This window comes from Helianthus annuus, chromosome 5 (genome assembly GCF_002127325.2).
Source record: "Helianthus annuus cultivar XRQ/B chromosome 5, HanXRQr2.0-SUNRISE, whole genome shotgun sequence".
Taxonomy (NCBI): Eukaryota; Viridiplantae; Streptophyta; class Magnoliopsida; order Asterales; family Asteraceae; genus Helianthus; species Helianthus annuus.
Genome location: NC_035437.2, coordinates 92,291,709 through 92,315,083, shown reverse-complemented (window position 1 = coordinate 92,315,083; position 23,375 = coordinate 92,291,709). Strand labels below are relative to the sequence as shown.

The 23,375-nt window shown below is 37.5% G+C and overlaps 1 protein-coding gene across 2 annotated transcripts; it reads right to left on the bottom strand.

Moving 5' to 3' along the window:
• Positions 1–18,064: 18,064 nt before the first annotated feature.
• LOC110940654 lies at positions 18,065–22,725 on the bottom strand. Of its 2 annotated transcripts, none has more exons than XM_022182204.2 (14): positions 22,366–22,725; positions 21,641–21,793; positions 21,420–21,580; positions 21,235–21,346; positions 20,823–21,141; positions 20,515–20,728; positions 20,321–20,410; positions 19,967–20,222; positions 19,771–19,883; positions 19,531–19,629; positions 19,406–19,453; positions 19,137–19,247; positions 18,966–19,056; positions 18,065–18,455 (listed from the first exon to the last, which is right to left on the bottom strand). In XM_022182204.2, exons 1-14 carry the CDS (start codon positions 22,631–22,633, stop codon positions 18,325–18,327), a joined length of 2,166 nt encoding a protein of 721 aa, XP_022037896.1. In that variant the 5' UTR covers positions 22,634–22,725; the 3' UTR covers positions 18,065–18,324. The 2 variants fall into 2 exon arrangements, with proteins under 2 accessions (XP_022037896.1, XP_022037897.1); XM_022182205.2 differs by having other exon boundaries at positions 21,420–21,569; positions 21,660–21,793.
• Positions 22,726–23,375: the final 650 nt, after the last annotated feature.

Here is a 23,375-nt window from a genome sequence, read left to right as displayed (position 1 = left end):
AAAGAAGAACTGGTTGTTGCTGAATTTGGCACCAAAAGACAAGTTGCTAGATGGAAAGAAGATTTGGTCAGGTCAACCTACAAAAGGTTGGAGGAATTAAGAAAGAAAGATCCAAAAATTCCTCAAAAACCTGACTATCCTGAAGCAGAGGTTTCAAAAAGACCAACAAAGCTGCAGACCAGGAAAGCCACTGCTCCAGCTGGTACTTCCTCTTACAAAAGGAGGAGACAAAACCAATTAGGAGCTGAGACAGTTCAAGATATTCTTACTGGCAATATTGTTGTAAAAGAAGGCTTGCTAAGAAAGATTAAAGAAGAACTTGAACAAGAAAACTCTGCTACCACTGCTCAGCCAGTGATGAACAGGCCAGCCTCTCCAAATACTTCTGCTAATAAACATCTCCCAAGAAACCCACCAGGCTCAAAAATACAAAAGTGGGTAACTGACAAACAGACCTGCGTATTGACCTTGCTCAGGTCTGGTGGAGAAGTGAAGAAAATATCAAGGGAACAAGCTCTTGGCCTGAGTCTTGAAGATTTGCAGGATCTCCTTGATCTTCCACTTAGCAGGGATGATGAAGATACAGATGCCCTTGACTTTGAATTACAATTTAAAGGTCAAATAAGGGAGCTATTAATGAGGCAATAAAATATCCACAATAATGAAGGGTTTTGGCATTATCTGTTCTAGGGGGAGATTGTTGGGATTGAACCCTATCAGAGGAACAGATAATTAAAGCCAAAACTGGATCAGAGCAGTGGATCCAGAATAAGCAGATGCTGATATACATATCTCTCCCCTTGAAAGTGATTACAACAACTGCTGATCTTACTAATTGTTGACCAATAACTACTGCTCAAACTAAAGATCTGATGAAGACTAAAGTTCTGCTGATTCAATCTACTGCCTTGAGTCAAGCACTGCTGATCCGGAACAAGTGCTGCTGGGTTCACAGCAGTAGAAGGTTGCAGCAGCTGTTTTAAAGTCTGTTTGTAATAGAATGTATTAGCAGTAGTTAACACAAGCAGTGTCTGTATAAGATCAGAGGTTAGAGTTTGTTAGGAGGTTAGATGTCACTTTCATGGTGACGTCAGCTAAGATGCTCAGTAGTTTGCAAGTGCCTATAAATAGTTCAGTACTTTGTACTGTTCTATTAGCTCTTTGCATCATTCGTCTTCTTTGCACGAACAAACTACTGAGCTCTGGCTGAGGGGGAGTTTGCATTCATTCATCATCATTGTAATCGTGTTTGAAATAAATTCAATCATTCGGTTCATTGTGTAAAGATGTTTGATAAAAGTATTAATCTCGTTTGATTGTATGCAAAGTTTGTGTTCATTATAATTTCCGCTGCACACTCATCCATATTCATCTTATTTACAAACATAAAATACAATAGAAAAGAAACTCAGATCCAACATCCCGCAAATGAGACATTCCACCATTAAATTTCTTGACATTTACCAGTTGGGATAAGTCTCCTGTCATGTGCCTGGAACAGCCACTATCCATGTACCAGAGGCGCACGGTAGTCCTCCACAGCTGTTCCTGCACGATTAGCGGGATTAGTTAGATTTAGGAACCCAGCCCATAGTGGATCTGGGTTTTCCTTGTGCATGGATATAAGTCACTCTCTGCCACACTAAATTGTCTTTATTTAAGAACTTCGAAGTATTTCTAATGGCAGAATTTCGATAACGTGTATAAGACGGATTGAATTGCGTGGCCTTAGCTTTAGGTTTCCAATGCTTGTTTGACCATTGAGAATTGTAGTTACCAAAAGCGTTATATTGATTTCTTCGAAAATCATTTTGTTGATTTTGTTTTTTACGTTTGGCTGCATTCCAATCTTGATCAGAAGGTTTAGTCTTGCGATAGTTGTTTTTCATTGTCTTAGTCTTTTCAGTCATCATTGACTCTGAACAACGATATCGGTTAGACTTGACCTTCTGATTTTGTACAAACTTCTCCTTGAACTGAGCACTTGGGAGTTGAACACAGTTTCTAGCAATGTGTCCAGCAATTCCACAATTAAAACATGTTTGCCGTTTCCTTGTATGAGTATTTTGAAAATTTTGATACTTTAGAAAAGAATCTTTATTTGATTTTGAATGATTTGACGTTTTGGTTTTCCTAATATGCTTTGCTTGTGGCTGTTCTGAGCATTTGGATGTCTGCTGATTAGAAGTTACACATTCATGTGATTTTGATGAACAACTTGACACCCTTTCTTTACTAAGATCATCATTTGAAGTTGATGTTTTACTTTCAAAAATGTTTTCTAATGACTCTTTATTTAACTCAAATCCCTTTTCTTCTTTATCAAAATCAGTTTTAGTATTTGAACAAGCAGAAGTCTCATCAATATGTGTTTCATTAACACATTTATCATGTGAAACTAATTCAGGTTCAATTTCCACTACAGTTTCCAATGGGATCCCACTAGATTCAACATTAGGGATTCCCACTAAGACAGATTCAGAAGAAGAATCACGATACTCATGATTTTCTTGTGAAGACGTTTCAGTGGTTTCACTGAATGTGTCCTGAGGGACCTCACCTGTAACACTTTCATCAACCAAAGGGTTAGAAACATCAGATTCACAATCATTAACTGAAGAAAATTCATCATCAGACATATTGTTCAAAGGTTCAACACAAACATTAGCATTTTTGCCCAAAACATCAGGCTCACAAGACGAAACATAAGCAGAAAATGACGCAAATAAAGACCGACCAAAAGCAATATCAGATTCAGTTTGTTCAAAATAATTTTCAGAAATATTTGTATGAAAAACTGGTTCACTCCCAAGAACATCTTCACATTTTACTTCAAATACTTTATCTGCACATGAAGACGAAGAGTTAGGATCGATAGAGCCTTTAGAAACAAAATTTGTTTGAATAGACCTTTGTTTCTCAATTCGTGACTCTTTAAATGATGACTTATTGTTTTTAGGACCATAAGTCATGTTGCTTTCATTTATCATCTCCTCCTCAGTCATTGGTAAATAAGTATAATTATCATTGTAGGGAGGAGGAGTCTGATTATAACCCAAACCACGCCCTTTCTTTTCCTTGTACGCGAGCTGTTGATCACACAAGTTTTTGACTAATTTACTGGAAGAATCAAATTTCTTAATATTAAGCTCATTTATTTGATATCTATCTCTGATATCTTCCAGTTCCTCAGTCACAGCGCACAGTTTCTCCTGAACATATAAGAGTTGAGATGATTTCACACTTACATCATCCTTGGGTTTGACGATGTCTTTTCGCTGAGCTTCAATCTTTTCTTTATAAAGTTTTTCGTTTTTTGATAAAGTAAAGTTTTTATTTTTGATATCTTGATAATCTTGAATTAGCTCAGCGTTGTGCGTTCTATAAACTTCAACTCTTTCTCTACACTCAGGAGTACAGAAAGCAGAAAGTACCTCTTCTTTGGTGAGACCTTTAACTGGAGCTGAAAGAATTTGGGTCATGAGAGCTAAGTTTTCAGTTGATGCCTCCTCCTCTGGTACAGAAACTTGATCATTTGAGGTCATGAAAGCAATGTTATTTGAAGCAACTTGATTTTCTGGAGCTGAAATGTTCAGTCGCTCAATTTCTGAATTCCAATCAAAGTTGATGTTGGGCTGAACCACCAGTGCTTGAGCTAATCCCTGTGGTTGAGGACTTCCAGTAGCAGCGTCATTCGTTATACTAGATGTGGTCACAAGAGCTCTTTCTCGATTAGGTGTTACGGGTTGGGCAGAAGTCTGTTCTCTATTAATCGCAGGCTTTGTGCAGTTTCAAGCATAGTGTCCTTCCTCATGACAGTTGTAACAACGTAATTTAAAGGGCAATGTAGACGCTCCTGTAAATGAAGCACTCCATCTGTTTTTACCAGTTCGTTTCATAAACCTTGTTGCCCTGAATGCAGCCATGGCCATCTGCCAAGTGATATCCATTTCTTCAACATCATCAGGATGAATCTGATGTAAGTCATCGCCACACCATTTAGGAGGGTCAATTTTTCCTGTAACAAATGCATTCAAACAGTTTATAAAAGAGGCTGCGATATCCAGATTTTCTTTAGACTGTTGTGTAAATAAAGCAATCATCTCATTTTTCACAGTGGAAGTAGGAGCCGCAGAGGATGCATTCACAGCAGAAGCAGAAGCAGAAGCAGAAGGTGATGGAGCAGTTTGTGTAGGAGACCCAGAGTAATAGACATTTGCTGAAGTAGGAGCAGCCTTAGCAGATGCCGCATTGCTAAACATTTGAAATCCTCCTTGAGACAAGAGAGCTGTGTTGTTATTGTTTGACGAAGTAGGAGCAATAGTGAATCCTGCAGCTAGCATGCTGTTCTTATGATTGGTTTCTCTTTGTTTATCATCTAGTTCACATGCTTTGATATGAGAAATCATTTCTGACAAACAGCACCTAGCAAGATCTTTTGTTTTCTTGATCATTGCAACATGATGATCCCAGCTTTTTGGTAACGCATTCAAAAGTTGTCTATTTGTTGAAGCATTTGATGTATGAATTTCTTCCATCTGCATTTGAGTGACCAATTTGATAAACCTCTGAAGTTGGTTATCAACGGTTTCTCCATAGATATGATTGAAATTGTTGAAACTTTGTCTGAGCAAATTTCTTCGGCTCTCCTTCATGTCCTCCTTTCCTTCGTAAACATCGATCAAAGATTCCCACAGTTCCTTGGCAGATTTGCAGGTACGAAAGCCAATAGCAATATCTGGGCCCAATCCCATGGTCAAATAGGACAACGCTCTTTCATCTTCTTCAATTATACTGAAATCCTCTTTAGTATATTCACTTTTGGCTTTCTTTACTTTTAAACCCGGTTCAGTAGGACTATCTGTCATTATCTCCCTTGGACCTCTCATAATACTTCTCCAAATTTTAGAATCCTTGACCTTCACATGTTGTTCAAAACGCCATTTCCACTCCGGAAAATCATTAGCATCGGTCAACCTTGGAATACGTGTAGTGGTTCCAACCTTTGAATCCAGTTCTTATTGTTTGTTAAGAGCAGCCAAATCAACATTATTTGTAGACATAATTAATTAATCAATTAATTATATTCTAAGTCCAAAAATTTTGTTAACTGTTCAAAGTCCAAGTCCAAATCACGTTGCAAAGTGATGTTGCGAGTCGAGACCACGGTTGCGAGTCGAGACCAAATGCAGACAACTCGAGACAACAAATGGTTGCGAGTCGAGACTAAAGGCAGACAACTCGAGACCTTAGTTGATTGCGAGTCGAGACTAAAACCAGACAAGTCGAGACCTTAGTTGATTGCGAGTCGAGACCGACAAGTCGAGACCTTGCGAGTCGAGACCAAATGTTGACAAGTCGAGACAGCTGGTTGCGAGTCGAGACCTGCAAAACAAATGTGAGATAAATCTGTTGACTCGTAATCCCTGATTTTCAGCACTTTTCAAAAATTCAAAGATATCGTAATCTTTGAATTTTCTTTGATCACCAAAACTCCGAGAAATCAGCAAAAAAACTCTCTGAAATTACACAAACCAAAATCAGTAACTTCTTTCGATAATTTCTAAGAACAGTTTGAAGATTGAATGATCCGTAGACAGAACATGCAACCAAAACTGTTATCACTGCAAAACAAACACTATAAAAACTGGATCAGTAGCATAAGATGTCCTTGAATCAGAAAGATATCAAAACCGAACCAAGAATTGGTTTCTTGGCTCTGATACCAATTGTAAAACCCGTTAGGATCCTTCAATGATATCAAACACTAGTTTGTGAAAGTGCGGAAAACAGTCACAAACCGATTCAAGAACTAAAGGATAAATGAAACAATAATGATCAAACACAAACCAGAATATCTTGCATTCAAAGTTGAACAATGACTAATACAAGACTCCTTGATGGTTTTGGCTGGCCTTCTAGTCGCAACAAATGATCAACCTCAACCAAATGGTTGAGGTTTGTTTAAATACTAAACATATGGACTATTAACCTAAGCCCACTCGAAACCGGCCATACTAGCCCAACCCTTACAAGTCGACCCAAAATATAACTTAAACAATTACAAAATCAATCCTTTAACTAAGCAATCCTTCATGTATAAACCTTCAGGTTCCAACAAGCTGTGTGCTCGTAATGCGAAAAAATTGAAGCTGACAATGGCAAACTCTTGAAGGATGCGGAAAATTTGACATTGGAAGTCAAGAAGTTGAGAGATGAGAAGCAAGCTGATGATAAGCATATTCTTATTTTGAAAGAATATTGTGAGAAGTTGAAAACTGAAAATGACAAACTGTTAGGTAAATTGAACAGTTGGACATCAGAAAACAAGGTTTTGAAAGAGAAAGAAAAAGACTTTGAAAGCAAAAAGAAATCTTCAGAAAATGAAGATTTCTGGATAAAACTTGAAAACAAAAATCTGAAAGCAAATGAAACAAAATTTCAAGAACAGATATAAGTTTTGGTCAATGAAAAGTCTGTTCTTGAAAACATTAAGATTGAAAATGAAAAATCAATCAAGTCTCATCTTGAAAGAATATCTCAGCTTGAAAATAAGGATGAGAATTCGAGAGCTAAACTTAATGAGCTTGAAAAGAAATTGAAAGATTTTGTGATATCATCTGAGTTTTTGAATATCCCCTGTCCAAAATCGATCAATTCTGTTCCAATAAGTGACGATGTGACAAACTATGACAAAGTCGTAGTTGAAGATTGTGATGAGAAATCTGATGATGAAAATGAAAAAATTGAAAAACAAAAATTGTTTTTGAAATTCAAAGAAAAATTTCAGAAAACTGTTCTACAATCGATAGAAAAGGGAGAATGCTCTAAGCAAGAACCTTTGAAGAAGAAAGTGGAACAAAAACAAAAAGGTAAAAATTTGAAAAATGTACAAAAAGAAAATAAAAGCTCATCAGATCGATCATCCAATCGAAATCAAAAACCACAAAAATCGAAAAATGAAAACTCAAAAATTGTTGGCAATAAGTGGTGCAGGTCGGACCACAGTGCTCAAAAGTCAAATCCAGCAATCAAGAGGAAAAAAGAGTATCACCAAGCTAAACAATGTTTTGATTTGAGCATTTGGACAGAAAATGGTGATTGGTACGATAATAGAGTGTGTTACCGATGCGGTTAGCAAGGTCACATTGCTGTTAACTGCCAGAGTTGGAGCTATGAGATGAGAAGATGCTATAACTGTCAAATCAGAGGACACATTGCCAGAGATTGCCCAATGAGATCAAATGAAAGAACGAGGGCTATATCTCAGAAAAAGGTGATAAAGTCAGTCAAAGTCAAAGAAAAGCCCAACGAACTGAAAGTTTCAGAACAGAAAGTCAAAGAACAGAAGGTTCAAGAACCTAAAGTTCTAGAAAAGAAAGTGAAGCTTTCTCAGAGGCAGAAAGACAGACTGAGGAAAAAGAGGAAGAACGCACGAGAGTATCTCGAAAGTATTTTGTCTTCGGGTTCATCTGTTGGTAAAAGTAAGAGTTCTAATGAATCGACTCTCTCGATTGCAAAGTCAGGCAAGACGAATTCATCGGATACAAATATGAGGACGACAGAAGAAAAGAAGAAGAAGAAAATGGTCGGCGATGAATCTGACTGGTCAAAGTCAGACAAGCCACCTTCTGGCGATGAATCTGTTTCTTTGGAAACAAAGGAGCCACATGTCGGCGATGAATCTGGCTCATCAAAGTCAGACAAGCCACATTCAGGCAATGAATCTGGTGTGGTAAAGCCAGAAGAGCCATGTGTTGAGGTAATAGTTGAGAATTCTGATTTAACAATGGATGATGCAAATTTTCCACCATTTTTGAACAAGAATTCAAAATCACCCAAGGACAGTCAGGCTTGGGTGAAACTATTCAAATAGAAAAACCTGACTTGCCGGAACTCCCAGGTTGGTAATTGGGGAGTAGGAATCGGCATCTTTCTTGAGAAATTCACTTCGGTGATATTTCGACTTTCAAAAGATAAATTAAGGACATTAAGTTGTACTTGATTCATCTTTCCTACAAGTGGTAATTTGAAGAACAAGGTGATGAAACCCTGAGTTTATGAAACAACACACAAAACTAATTTTCCGAAAAAACCATTTTGATTAAAACAAACTTAAGTGTTTTGAAATCATAATGGGAAAATAGTTTGTTGTCAGGGGGAGTTCTGATTGTTTACGCCAAGTGGATGGAGAATTGAAGTGATTTTCATCAAGTTGTCAAGTTTGTACAAGTTTGTTTCAAATTTTCTCAGAAAATAAAAATTGAAACATATTTTGATTTTAGGGGGAGAAAAATTTTAAAAAAATTAGAAAATTTGAAAAAGTAAAAAACATTGAAAAAATCCAAATGAATTTTTGTTATGAAAAAGAGGAAATGATAGTACATCAGTGGACTGTCACAACATGCTAAAGATTTGTAAAGTAAAAAATGTTTTAAACAAGTCTTACTAATGATGTGTCAGTAGTCTTCACACAGTTAGTAAATTGTATTCGAGATATAAACCTAAATTCAAACTTGCTTATTTCGTGGGGAACACTACTTGGATATATAGGTAACCCCTGAAATCTCGTTTGAAAGGTCCCTCTTTCTTATATACTAGGTCTTTATACTCAGTGATATCCGGGGTATTATCCCGGGACTTCTGCTGAATGGAAGTTCTGACCTAGTCCTTGGATAATACTTTCTGCAAATGCTTGAAACATAGCATAAGCCCTCAGCTGATTAAACAATAAAATTGATAATCATTACTGTTGTAACTAAAAGATCCTCTAAAGGGGACACACCGAAAAGTCGAAGCTGATATCTCTCTGCGCATACAGAAGTATCGACCTGAGATCCCTCGGCCCTCGCATACCCCTTAATTTATATACTGATATCATTTGTAGTATACTCCCCTGTAAGACTGAACATTAAGATTTGGATACGGGAGTATATTCAAGAGGTGGGACACTCGAATAAAGTTTAAGTGCTAAAACATTAAATACGTATCTTGAATCAATTGAAAACTTGTGTAGAGGTTTAAGTGAACAACAATACTGACAATCAGAAGTAAATTTGTTTTAAAATATGATGATTAATCAACATCAACGGTGTTAGTGATTTGTCTCATAAACTGATATGATCCTCTTACACAAACTCACAAAAATAGTGTTTGTACATATTTCTTTACTGCTTTTCATTAAAGACAAATATCCAAAAAGATTTTAGTGTGTTTTAGCATGAAATTTTGAAAAATTCAAAAAGATTTTCGACAACTGATGTTGAAAAGCTGATATTCAAAATCTCAAAGGCTAAACAAGATGAACAATTGGTTTGGTTAAGATGATGAGAAGTTGGAAGATAATCCTCAAATGTTTAGATGATTCATTAATTTGAATCACAATATCGTGTGTTATATGTTTGGGAATTTTGAGTGAATTCTTTTAGAGTCAAAATTATTTTGTCTTACGAGAGGTTGAGATGTGTAGGTTTCTGATTCTATTGCTACGGAAAGCCAGGCGTCGATCCTAAAAGCACGGAAGCTTGACGAAAGGGGGAGCCTGAAGAAAGAGACTACCGAAAGGGGGAGCAACGGAAGCTCGAAGATAGATCCACGAGGATTCTATTCGAAAAAGAGAAAGACAAGACGCTACAAGATTGACTGCGGCAATATCCAAGGGGGAGATTGTTAGTGCCTTAATGTCTATCGCCTTCGTCAATCCGCCGTAGCGAGAAACCGAAGAAATCAAGATTTTATTGTAATATTTAGATAGAATTAGCAAGGTGGCATTTTGGTAATTAATAAGAAATCTCATTAATTCCAAGGCCTATAAATAGGAGCTTTAGTTGTAAAGTGTATGACTTTTTGCTCATTTGTGATTTTGGAGATTCAAGTCTAGAGAGAGAAAACTCTCTCTACGTGATTCTTGTATCGTACACGTCATATCTTTCAATAGATTCACGTTTCTAGTACGTTATTGTGTGTTCGGTCACGCACGTTCACGGATTCCGCACGTCGAATGTTCGTTACGCAATCGAACGGTGTCAAAACCGGTCCTACAAGATTAAGTGTTCTGATTGAATAAAGTGTATGACTTTCTGAAAACTTGATGCTAGAAATTTAATATATAATTAAATTTTGGGAAGATGATTTGTGTCGAAGGTTTTTAGAGAAAACGCTTGCGATCAGAATAAGGAAATAAAATTGACTTTCCTAATTATATACGGATGTTTTGATATAAAACTCATAATAAGAAAGTTTTCCTTAGACAAATTGTTTACAATTTGAATAAGTGAACTCACCTGACACTTGAATTTACGTGTTATTCAGGTACATGAGTTCGGCTTCGGGATTTTGGCATATCTTGTGGTAGTTGATGTGAGTCATATTAAATAATGTTTTGGACAACTTTTAAAACTATTTTGGGACAAAGTGTACTAAGATCCATAAGGATCAAACAATTGTGTCGTGCTTGTGGTTTGTGTTTGAAACTTTAACTCTAAGCTTTAAACTTTGAGTAAACTGCCAAAATGGTCCCTAAGGTTTGTTCACTTTTGCCACTTTAGTCGTAAACTCAAACCTTTTGAATCTAGGTCCCTGTGGTTTCAATTTTGTTGCCATTTTAATCCAAAATCAAAATCTGGTCAGACTTTTCAGTTAACATCCAACTTTTTTGTCTTTTTCCTCCCCTTTTAATGAAGGGCAAAATGGTCTTTTAACGTTTTATTATAAGAAATTAAAAATATCTAATCATTTTTCCCTTCGTTAAAAGAGAGGGAAAGACAAAAAAAAGTTGGATGTTAACTGAAAAATTTGACTATATTTTGCTTTTGGATGAAAATGGCAACACAATTGAAACCACAGGGACCCATGTTCTAAAGGTTTGAGTTTTGGACTAAAATGGCAAAAGTGACCAAACCTCATGGACCATTTTGACAGTTTACTCTTAAACCTGTGTTTTAATTAAGTTGTGTGTCCAAAATAAATATTGCATCGACCACTAAGATGCTCTTATGGGTACCAACCTCCGTCACTACCACGTTTGTATTCCCGCTGCGACGTTTTTTGGGTGTGACATTAATTACATAACTCGTCAATTTTAAAAGCGAAAAACGCCGCATGAAATTTGGTACAAAAGATAAAGGACAAAACTTGCAATTCACTCTATATTTAATTTTAAGTTATTACCAATTGCAATATTAAACCCTAATCAAAGTCATTTTTACGTATATACTAAATCACTTAAGTTCATTTATATATTTACATGTCTGGTTAGGAAATTATTAATCTACATCAAATAATAGTTTTATATAAAAGTCCCCAAGTCAAGAACCCGAATCACTGGACCCATTTTATCGTTCCGTTTATCTAGAATATTTGTTATATCCATCTTAGGGTGATTTGGTCATTTGATTTATCTTGTATACTCGTGCAGTAATTCTCGTGGATTAATACTTCGCAACCTGTGAGTAATTATATCCTTTTCCCCTATTTTTAATCAAAGTTTTTTTTTTTTTTTTTTTTTGGGGGGGGGGTGTATTATGTTACAAATAATCGCGTGTTATTCATTTTCCTATTAGCATGGAAACTTCAATGTGTTACTATATGAATGTATACTAGTGTTTTATTTTAGTTGTTATGTGATGTCAGTCTATTGTATTCTAGCATGTCATTGTGGATTCACGGCTGACTAGGTTCTCCATGGCTATGGGTTGTAGCCTAGTATCACCACCAGTATTTGATTCGCTCTTCAAATCTTTAGTCTCATATACACTACAGTTGTTGAGTCGTATTTGCGTTTATTGTTGGTATAGTTGGTTTTGTTGCTTGTGTTGCGAATATAATGTGATCTCTATATTAACCTTTGAAAGGCATGTTAATTTTTTTCTTAAAATTAATATAAAAAATCATTTTTATAAAAATAGGATTACTTGCCCACTTTTGTTGACCCAATACTATTTTTCTAACATGATCCAGGTACAAAAGTATGAGGATTTGAAGACAAAGACACGTAGGAAATGTCTTAGATTAATAAATTAGGTTTTATGTTAGGTTTGATGAATTTGAATATTGTATGGTTTATTTGAGATTCTATGCAAAATGTGACAAATTTAATTTGATCATCTTTTAAATATTAAACTCATAATAGTTGTCATGAGCTATAGGCAATCATAATGCACTGTACCATTCCGTTGTGGATCGGGGTCTGACAATGATAGCCGCCCAATTCAATCGCAACATTGAAACTTTTCAATGTGATCTGGGTGGGGAATTTGACAACAATGCATTCAAAACCTCTACTCAACAGAATGGCCTTTTGTTTCGTTTTTTTTTTGCCCACAAACTTCTTCTCAAAATGGTCATGCTGAACGAATGATTCGTCGCCTAAATGATATCTTCGTTCATTACTCATTCATTCTAATCTTCCACCCATGTTTTGGGTTGAGGCACTTCATACCGCTACCTACATACACAATATCCTACCCACTAAGAGATTAAATTTCATCACTCCCACCTTTGCAGTATACCTTCGCCACCCAACATATGATCATTTATGTGTCTTCGGGTGTGCTTGTTATCCCAATACCTCAGCTACTCAACCTCACAAACTTCACACTCGGTCCGTCTGATGTATCTTTCTTGAGTACCATCCTGATTTTCGAGGTTACTGGTATTTCAATCCAACAACCGGGATTTGACGAGAATAGTTTTCCATATACCATACCCACCCCACCCACCACCTATAACTTCCTCGATGATACCCCTCCACCCAATTTTATATTTTCACCCACCTACCCATACCGCCAAAACCTCACATCCCTTCCATCACACCGTTTCCAATAACTATACCCATCGTTCGCGTGCCACTACCCCCCACACCTTCACAGCCTAAGGCTACAACCCAGCGGTCCGACTCCCGCACAATCCACGGCTGTCACCGCTACTCAGCCACCACCTCCTAACACCCATCCCATAACCACCTGTTCCAAAGCTAGACACACTCTCCTATCCACTGCTATTCCCCAGTTCCTACCTCTTTTACAAGGCTTTTGCTGAACCTCATTGGTTACATGCTATGCAGGTCGAGTTTAGTGCTTTACATGAAAAGGAAACTTGGGAACTGGTGCCTCGACTGGTTGATAGACCTGTTATACGATGTATGTGGCTTTTCCGTCATATATTTAAATCTGATGGTTCTCTAGAAAGAAATAAAGCCCAATTGGTTGTTAATGGAAAGTTACAGATGTTGGGGGTTGATAGTGAGGATACTTTTAGTCTGACTGTCAAACCGGCTGTCACACCCCCAAAATCCACACGCGGAGTACCACCGCTTGGAGGCGTGACTGACCAGGATCAAGCCACCAATCATATTGAACATTATAAGTAATAAGTCAAAGTCATTCATCAATACGAAAGGTGTTCAAAAACCAAAACATAATCAAGTGTGTAGCGGAAGCATAAATGTAAAACCCAACATAAGTAATAAGTTTGAAATGTCATAAATGTTTAACATGGCATCCACGATCCATGTCCCACAACGACTGCGTCTCCCCGTGCAAGCTCCATGAGTACCTAACGACCTGCAAGGCATGTAACAACGAGTTAACAACAAAGTTGAGCGAGTTCACAGTTGGTTGTCTAGTTACAGTATTCGTTATTGTAAATCATATGTTCGTTTTGTAAACCATGTATCGTATTAATTCGTATCGCCGTCTCCCAGACATGTTACGAAGATTAGTGGGGGTTTCCCATGTTTCCTAGACTAGTTGTATTTGTATCGCGGCCTCCCAGGCATACTTGCGAAGATTAGTATTCGTATCGCGGCCTCCCATGCATATTTGCGAAGATTAGTGTTCGTATCGCGGCCTCCCAGGCATATTTGCGAAGATTAGTGAGGGGGCTTCCCATGTGTTACTAGTCTAGTTGTATCTATAAGTGTGCTTTCCCTAACGAGGACAGTGGTACATGTCCCGGTAACAACGAAGGTACAAGTAATCAATCCATCCCATTCCCAACCCTGGGAATCCCATGCCTTGGTAAGAGTGTGAACTCACCTTGGTTTGCTCGGTATGCTAAAGAAATACACGCTCACAAATAATCAGTCACGACCTATGGTACGCACGTATATAAAATCAGTTTCGTGCGTAATGATTCGCAAGCAATTCTAACATCACATAGTGCTTGGCAGTTAACATCATGTATCACGCAACAATTAATCATGTTCAAACAATCCATGTTTCGCATAAAAGTCTTTTGCAGTTTATTCTGATCTAGTTATCCATTATCAGACTTAACAAAAGTAAAACACTTAACGGAGTTAACATCCTTGACAGAATCATACCTAACAGCAATTCAGATGCTTAGTAGAGTTAACATGTTTAACTGGATTAACAAACTAACGGAGTTAAGAACTAACAGAGTTACATACTAATAAGTTTAAACAACTAACAGTGTTAGTGTACACAAGCATATGGGACGAAATCACTTGCTCAACGTAAACACTTCTGCAGCGAAATCCCTTAAGTGACGAAAACACTAGTTGGGCGAAATCCCCTTTTGGACGAAAACACTAGAGTTTTCATTGAGTATGGGGTGTGATGAAAACACAAGGTGTTTTCGTCTGACTATGGTGTTTTCGTGATCCCTGTGTTTTCATCATTACTGTTACGCAAACCCAGCAACCCTAGTTACACCCTGACAGTTACATCCCTCACACTAAACCGTCATTCAATCATTACACAAAAGTAGCAGATGGTTAAGATCGTTTCAGTAATCAACATACGCATACAATTAGAACCCTAATCTGCTAACTATCTAACATCTTTTCATCATAACGGTATCATCGGTATTAACAGAAATATAAGAACCCCTAACATACCAATCCATTCGATCCAACCAAATCATGAAGTCCTAAGAACCAGCCAAATCATTGTGAAAACAAGATCACCATACTATCATCAGAACATTCATGGAGAAACATAACATAATCACATAACATCCGTTATTCAATCTAACGTATACATACAGACATGAAATCATGCATAATTCAAACAACAGTGTAACTAACCGAGATGATAGATCACAAGATTGATTGAAGGGAAAAGGTTGAAGTCTTGTTGTTGCCGTCGCACAAAGATGAGGGAAGAGGAATGGTTAGGGTTTTCAGATTAATCTCTAACGTAAAGGTTATTATCAAAACCTTATAGTTGCTTGCTACTGGGCCGAAACCCATTCCTGATTTCGTTGGTTACAAGGTGGACGAAAACACATGGTGTGTTTTCGGTCATGGGGTGTTTTCGGGTGGGGGTTTTCGTCGCAAAGGAGGTGTAATCAAATAAGCCTCATTCCAAAATAAATAATTCACCACCTTTATTTAATAACATAAAACATATATCACGTACACACTTAATGCACACCATACATAACATATCAAACACAATACGATTTAACATATTTCAACGTGTACAGTTGTGCAACAAACAAGTCATGAAAACAAACAACTTAAACAATTAACGCGCAATTAATGCGAAGATAGAATCTTGGAAACTTGAGTTGTCACATTATCCCCAACTTGAAAGAAATTTCGTCCCGAAATTTAGCGCGTGGTTACCGAGGAAGCTAGTTGTGTTGTGTTGCTTCGTGGTTTTCCTGGGGTGTCACACCGGCTACTATACGGATCGTGCTATCTATTGCAGTTTCTTGTTCTTGGCCTATCCATCAACTAGATGTCAAGAATGCATTTCTACATAGGAACTTAAATGAATCGGTATTTATGCATCAACTACCGGGATTTTTTTGTGGATAGGTGTTTTCCTAACTTTGAATGTAGGTTAAAGAAATCTCTCTATGGGCTCAAACTGGCACCCTATGCATGGTACATCGTTTTGCCACCTACATTTTATCACATGGTTTTCAAAGCAGCGTGTGCGGTAACTCTTTGTTCATTTATACACGGGGTCCTAACACTGCTTATTTATTACTATATGTTGATGATATTGTGGTTACCGCATCAACTGATGTTTTACTTCATGACATTATTCGTACAGTCTCACGAGAGTTTGCCATGACCGATCTGGCTCCATTGGATCATTTTATGGGGATCAGACTCAGGACTCAAATGGTCTATTTTTGGATCAGACTCAATATACGAAGGATAATATTTCTCGGGCTTGTATGTCATCATGTAAGTCGTGTACCACCCAGTAAACTTATCGGACAAGCTAAGTGCTATGGATGGGCCACTGTTTCATGATCCTACTTTGTACCGTAGCTTAGTTGGCGCACTGCAATATCTTACCTTTACTCTCCAGACATCTCATATGTTGTTCAACAGGTACGCCTATTTATGTATGAGCCTCTTGATCCTCACTTCGCTTTCCTAAAGCGCATATTACGGTATTTAAAGGGCATAATTTATTATGGTATTCATATTATCAAGTCTAATACACAATCCTTAGTTGCCTATTTAGATGCAGATTGGGGTGGTTGTCCCAACTCACGTAGATCCACTAGCGGTTATTATGTTTTCCTTGGGGATAATTTGATTTGATGGTCGTCTAAACGTCAACCGACTATTTCACATTCAAGCACTGAGGTAGGCTATCGTGGAGTTACTAATGTTGTGGCTGAAGCAACTTGGGTTCGTAATTTATTACTTGAGCTGCAACTTCCTCTTCGACAAGCTATGGTAATCTATTGTGACAATGTTTCAGCCGTATATTTTTCAGATAATTCAGTTCAGCATCAGTGCATCAAAGACATAAAGCTCGATATTCATTTTGTTCGAGAAAAGGTCCGCGTAGGTCATATACATGTTCTTCATGTGTCTTCTTCTCTACAGTATGCAAACAATTTCACCAAAGGACTTCCTCGTTAGTTGTTTCAATCCTTTCGGTCCAGCTTGAGCGTCGGTCTTCCCCCCGCACGGGGGAGTCTTAGTCGATAGTATGAGCCGATCCCGATTCAATCAAGATGTGCAACTTCCTCGTTCACATGGACCCAAAGATTTTCATAGTCCAACATGAGTTTACCCTGTGATTGCATGGACGGAGATGTGTGGTTCTTGATGGAGATTTTCCATCTTTATGGTTCCTTCTTCGTCGCCTTTTTCTACATCAATTACAATTCGTCACCCGAAGTGAGTGTCTTGAAATACCAAAAATATTACCCTTTTTTATCAATCTTTTGGTTTTTGAAAAGTAACTATCATAACGAACAAGCCGACCCAAACCGGGCCGACAAACACAAAGACTACACAATTACATATTTACAAAAGAACACCACTCCCCCCCACTCTACCCCTTTGTGATTCGATCTATTAGAAAACCAAAGGAAACCCAAAGCCTTAACCTCACTAACAATGCTTTCAATCTTAACCGGAATGTTGGAAAATTTAGCTTTATTCCTAGCACGCCAAAGATTCCAACAACCGATCATTATGATACCTTGAATCGCCTCTTTTTTTTTCTGAAACATTAAGCTCTTTATGGATACCAAGCAAGTCTTTGAACGTGAAAGCAAATATGTTGGGAATCTTGCACTATTGTTCCTTATTCTAGTACTCGGGAATGGTAACAAAGGTAACTTGGTTGCACTCGTAGGTCTGCTATATTTCAAAGTATCCTTATTAGCTTTTAAATAATGTAGGAAATTCTTAGACATGCCCCCTTGGTCTTCTGCAATCAATGTTCATTTGTAACCAATCGAATATCTTCGACCAGTAACGACCTACGACTGGCGCAATATCATCTTTTCCATGGTCGTCTGCAATAAATCAATAGGATCGATCTGCTATTGATGATGTTTTTTTTCTATCCGTAGTATAGCTTTTTCATGTTCCTTCAAATTCTTCTCAATTGCTCATATAATCGTTTTAAGTACAAGCATATAACTAACAATATCAACTAATTTTCAATTGGTTAGTGTACATTTCATATTCTACCCTTCTACTTCTATTAATGACACAAGTAACCCTCCTATTATTGGTTTTGTAACAAAAACTCATTTAGAACAAGGTTGTATTCATGGGTTGTTCTGCTACCATCATTAGAAATTAGAAACATTATAATAGTTGACAATCTGGTTTAGATGGAGAAAACAATGTCAAGCTTCTATGATTCATATTGAAGAGGAATTACAAAAGCTCATGTTTGTATTCAATCAGCCAAGCAATTTTCGAGTGGCACTAAAACAAAAGGAGAACTTGGACTGACTGTTAAAATTTCTAAATATAGAATCCAAATATGTACATCTTGTATGTTGTCTAAGTTGGGAACGCAGACTGCGCGGGTTCAAAAAATACCCAGTTTCATGGTAAGAAGAAATGCAAAGCTCGAGCAATTCTCAGGTTGCTGCAATTCGGCTTCCATCTTTGGCTGTTTGTTTCAAAATCTCGGGCTCACTTTCAATATTGATCACCCATTCGCGGATGATGGAGTTAACTTCCTCTGGTAGCTCATCATGGGGGCAGTGGCCTATATCAGATGAACAAGACAAAGCGAATGCCATAACTAATACTTAAAGGTGGGGAAAACTTGTGAGTTAACACATACTTAGAACTGTTTTATAAATAACTTGCGAGTTAACACATATTATATTGTTCAATAATAATCTATTTTTTTAAGAAAACAACATCGGGAGACCTTTCACCCAGTTCCTTTTTATTTTTTATCCATTTGGGATAAAAGCATAACCCGAATCGACAAGTAAATGGGTCAAAATGGCCATCTCTAACAGATGCACATCCAACAGTTGGTTTAACTAATAACATCAAAATATAAGTGTGTTATTTATGATTACAGAACTGTTTGAGCCGAACTGTTTATGAGGCTGTTATGCATTTTAGCCGACATCTGACCCATTAACCCGTTTGACCCGTTAGATAGAATCATATACCGAATAGATCCACTCTTATGTAAATGGGTAGACATTGTCATTTCTAACCAATGCATATCAAGCAGTGGTTACAGTGTAGATGTGATTACCTGCATCTAGCTCCTTAATTGCAATTTCTTTAAAGTGTTTCTTAACAACAGTTACTTTGGTCTTCGAATCTGATATTGGGTCTTTCATGCCCTGATTATACATATAACAGTCAAAAGGGTAGCAAATGAATAAAATATATATTATCCATCACATCTTATCGAATGACTTACCTGGATAATAAGGACCTTTCTCTTGAATCCTTTGAGTAGATAATTCAAAGGGATTGAAGGATCAAAAGTGAAGATGCTTTCAAGGACCACCAGAACACCAGGGTCATATGACTAGCCTTCATTAAGGAATATGCAGAATCAACCCAATTCACATGGGTACATTTCACAGGTCATATATTTGATAAATGAAACCAATATCACATTTAAGCTTCTTCAAAGTTAATAAACTATACCAAATCAAAACGTAACAGGGTCGTGAAAAAGGATACTGCCCTTACCATCTCATTGAGGAGCCCTTTATCAGCACGGTCTGTTTTCTGCAAGATTAACATATTCGGTAACAACCATAACTAATGCCATGGATACTGTGAAAGGTAAGGTAAAAGAACGTTACAGTCGGGTAGCAACGCTTTACTAAATTCCTAAAGCTCAGTCTCAGGTAGAATGAAAGTCCCCTGGCACCTAACCATGCAATCCCTGTAGTTTTCCTTTCCTGAAATGAACAGAGATATGAAGAAGCTAAATGATGTCATCATCTTCTCTTTGTGTTTGTGGTAACTTTTATAAATTACGATGTCAAAACTTCGTTTTTTAAAATAAATGTTAAAACCATCCATCTCAAAAGTCAAACTACCTTAGAAGGAGGTACAGAAGAATATCCTGGAATATAATGGCCAGCACTATTTAAGAGCACCACAGACTTAGCTAAAGCAGGCCACAAGCCAGCAACAATAGATACAAAATAGCCTGAATACATACCAATTAAAAAAAAGTCAAAATAGACGGATAATGAGTTTATATTAGGGTCGTCTATAAGAACTGAAACAAACCTCCAAACGAGTTCCCAACAAGATGAACCGGTTCCCCAACAACATCAATTATAAAATTTCTTAGTAACTCAGCCCACATAAGTTCAGTGTATACAACATTTGGTTTCTCTGATCTGCCAAAACCGACAAGTGTGATGGCCCAAACCCGGTTGCCACCTTCAACTATGTCAGTAATATTGTCACGGTAATGCTCCAAAAACGCACCGAAACCATGTACAAGAAGGATAGCAGGACCTTCACCACCCATAACAGCATACTGGAAAAACACGAAATTTGCATATGGAGAATGAAACCAAAAGATGGCTTTGGTTTTTCACTTAGAAATTTAAAGTCACATTAGTTTGTAATACTAGCCTGTATTAGATGACCTTTCCACCTCCAGTAACGAGTAGAATATCTTTCGGTGGAATCCACTTGACTTCTTGAAGCCAAAATATGATACCACTGTCACAAAATGTCACAAAGTTGGAATAAGATTTATCAAGACTTGTACCAAAAATCTCATATGGTGTGTTTGGCAGGCAACATGGATAAGCAGTTAAGCACACCTCTCTTGAGCAAACATGATCAGCTACTGAAGCTATAGTGAAGCATGAGTAACCAAAGGGTGACAGGAATCCACCATTTCGGTCTTTCTCATACTTAATGGCCTCATTATATACTCTTCTTCTAGAGACGACTCCAAGCTGAAGGACAGGTCCAAAAAGGATACCAAATGAAGCTCCTTCACGGGTTTCAGCATTACGTAATCTTTCATGCAATCTGCAATAATAAGCAAGCCAAAATGAAATTTAATTTGGTTACAAAATCACAATAAGTAAAGGCAGGTATACAAAGAAATCAGTAAACTACATACTCCTGCCAATCATCCCGTGCGGTACCCTCAAAATATTTCAAATATGCAGCCAATGCATTAAGCACATCACTAGTTCCACCTCCAACAAAATTTCCTTGTTTTGTTATAAATGCTGATTTTTTCAATTTCTTTTTCTTGATTTGAGAAGCAACGGAGTTCAAACTGCCCTGACTGTTAGCCACACCACCTGACATAAGAATCCTATCATTCTGCAGTACATATTCAGCAGAAGTGTTCTTGATCAAACTCCAGCTATCTTTTAGCTTGTATGGACTTTCATCCATAAACTCCTTCAAATCATTAAGTGTCGGTAGAGGACCTGGATCATGAACCATGTATCTATGCCTTGTCAAAACCACAAATGAAACCCAAAAGTGGATGCACTTTATAACACTGAAGCCGTATTACTTACCCCATTCCAAATCTGGCACCACACCAGGTAAATTTGGGGCTGAAAGGGGCGAAAGCACAGGCAGCTTTAATCGTTGAAACTCGTCATATGACAATGGAAGGTCCATCATATTCTAGAAAATAAGAGTTCATCAGCATAATCCAACCAAAACGCAAACTAGCAGTACTGTAACCAAACATATATACCTTTATATCATAAAAAGGAGTACTCCATAGCGATACTTTAGGAAAATCTTTTTCAAAAAACACATCTCCTAAATTTTCTCTAACTTTATCAATCACCAACCGCGAGTCATATTCCACTTCTTCTTGTGTGTAAACATTGGCAGCCCTAACCTGTTCCAACCCTAATCAATTATTAGATGTTAGGCACTTAACCTTTCATCTTTCCAGTCAACTTAACTAACCAAACTTCAAGGTAACAACCTCTTTTACAAGATCTTGAATAACAGATTCCGTCTTCCCGAACCTGATCATCAGATTAGATCCCAAATCCTTTAACGAATCTCTCAGATCCTTCACAGCAAACAGCAGAAGCTCAAAGAATTCCTCATTGAAGTCTACAGTAAGCACAATAAGAACCAATGCATCAACATAGCTACATCAATGTGCTTATTAGAAGAGGCATTTATCACACTACACTTGATTCAGCCAATTTCTGAACCGTTAATTGTTCACAACAATCAAATTGACCTAAAAAGTATAAAAATATTCAAAAATTCGATTCACACATTATATACGCATTGCACCTACAATTGAATGATTCTCCAAAATCTTCATTGAAGTCTACATGAGGACCAATACATCAACATAACTACATAGATTCATATCACATTCAATGTGCTTATTAAAAGAGGCGTTTATCAGTTATCACACTACACTTAAATCAACCACTTTCTGGACCAACAATCAAAATTGACCTAAACAACATAATATTATACACAAACTCGATTCATTCGTTATCTGAGCCATTTCAACAGCAATTAAATGATGATTCTATAAAAGTTCATTGAAATTAGGAACCTCAAAAACCTAATTGGCCTCCTAATTAATAGTTTACGTAATGTGAAGACACGATTTGAATAAACTGTATTCCAATTGCAGCTGAGCAAATAAGTTAAGAGAAACTCACCGCGAAGAATCCGGTGATCGAAGACATACAGCGGAACAACCGTCGAGTGTTTAGAAGCTGCAAATAGAGCTGGATGATCATCAACACGAAGATCGCTTTTGTACCAAATAACTGCGGCACCTGTGGTTTTTACCCCATTGGAACTTGCAACGGTGTTCAGAGTGGAAAATCTGACGGTTGGCGGAGAAGAAGATCGGACGGGAGTGAGTGAAACGGAGCGGCGGCGATCTGTGACAGTTGGAGTGCGGGAGAAGATAAGCATCGCCATGGAGATAGACCTCGACTTCCATCAATGGTGACTGACTGGTGGTTACATACTCGCCAAAACTTGTGGTCGTCAAAATTTCCTCCGTTGCCAACGTTCTTTTTTTTGTTTTGTAACGAACGAATCCTCCAAATACTCCGAATAGCATCTCGCGAAATTTATCACATCGGGATACACTAAACTGAGAAAAACCCAAGGTCGAAGCCTGTGGACATTCACCCAAAGGCACGACAGTACCGAAGCCCGTGAACACTCACCCAAAGACACGACAGTGCGATGAGGTAAAACCCGCTTAGTACAAGAATCGAATTAGCGATCTCCACCAATTCGTTTAGTCTCTCGTCATCACCAGGTGGCGCAGAAAATTATGGGGAGGGCAGGAATCGAACTTGGGTCCTTTAAAACACCAAGCCTCTCCCTTACCACTCCACCACCACCTCATTGGCGCCAACGTTCATTTTAGTTTTGGTTTTTCGTTTTTTTACATCTTAAAAATTATATAAACTAGTGGTATTTTCTCGCGCTTCGCGGCGAACATTCGTCTTGTTTAATTATAGTATCAGTACAATACTCATACTCGATATATCAATCAACACGTGCTTTTCATCGATTAGAAACTATAAAAACGAATATAAATATTAGTTCTGGTGTTGTTTGATCGGTATTGGCTCGGTTAGCCATGATAACGGTACGATACTGATACTCGAAAAAACTTTCTATACCAAAAAGTGGACTATTGTGAATA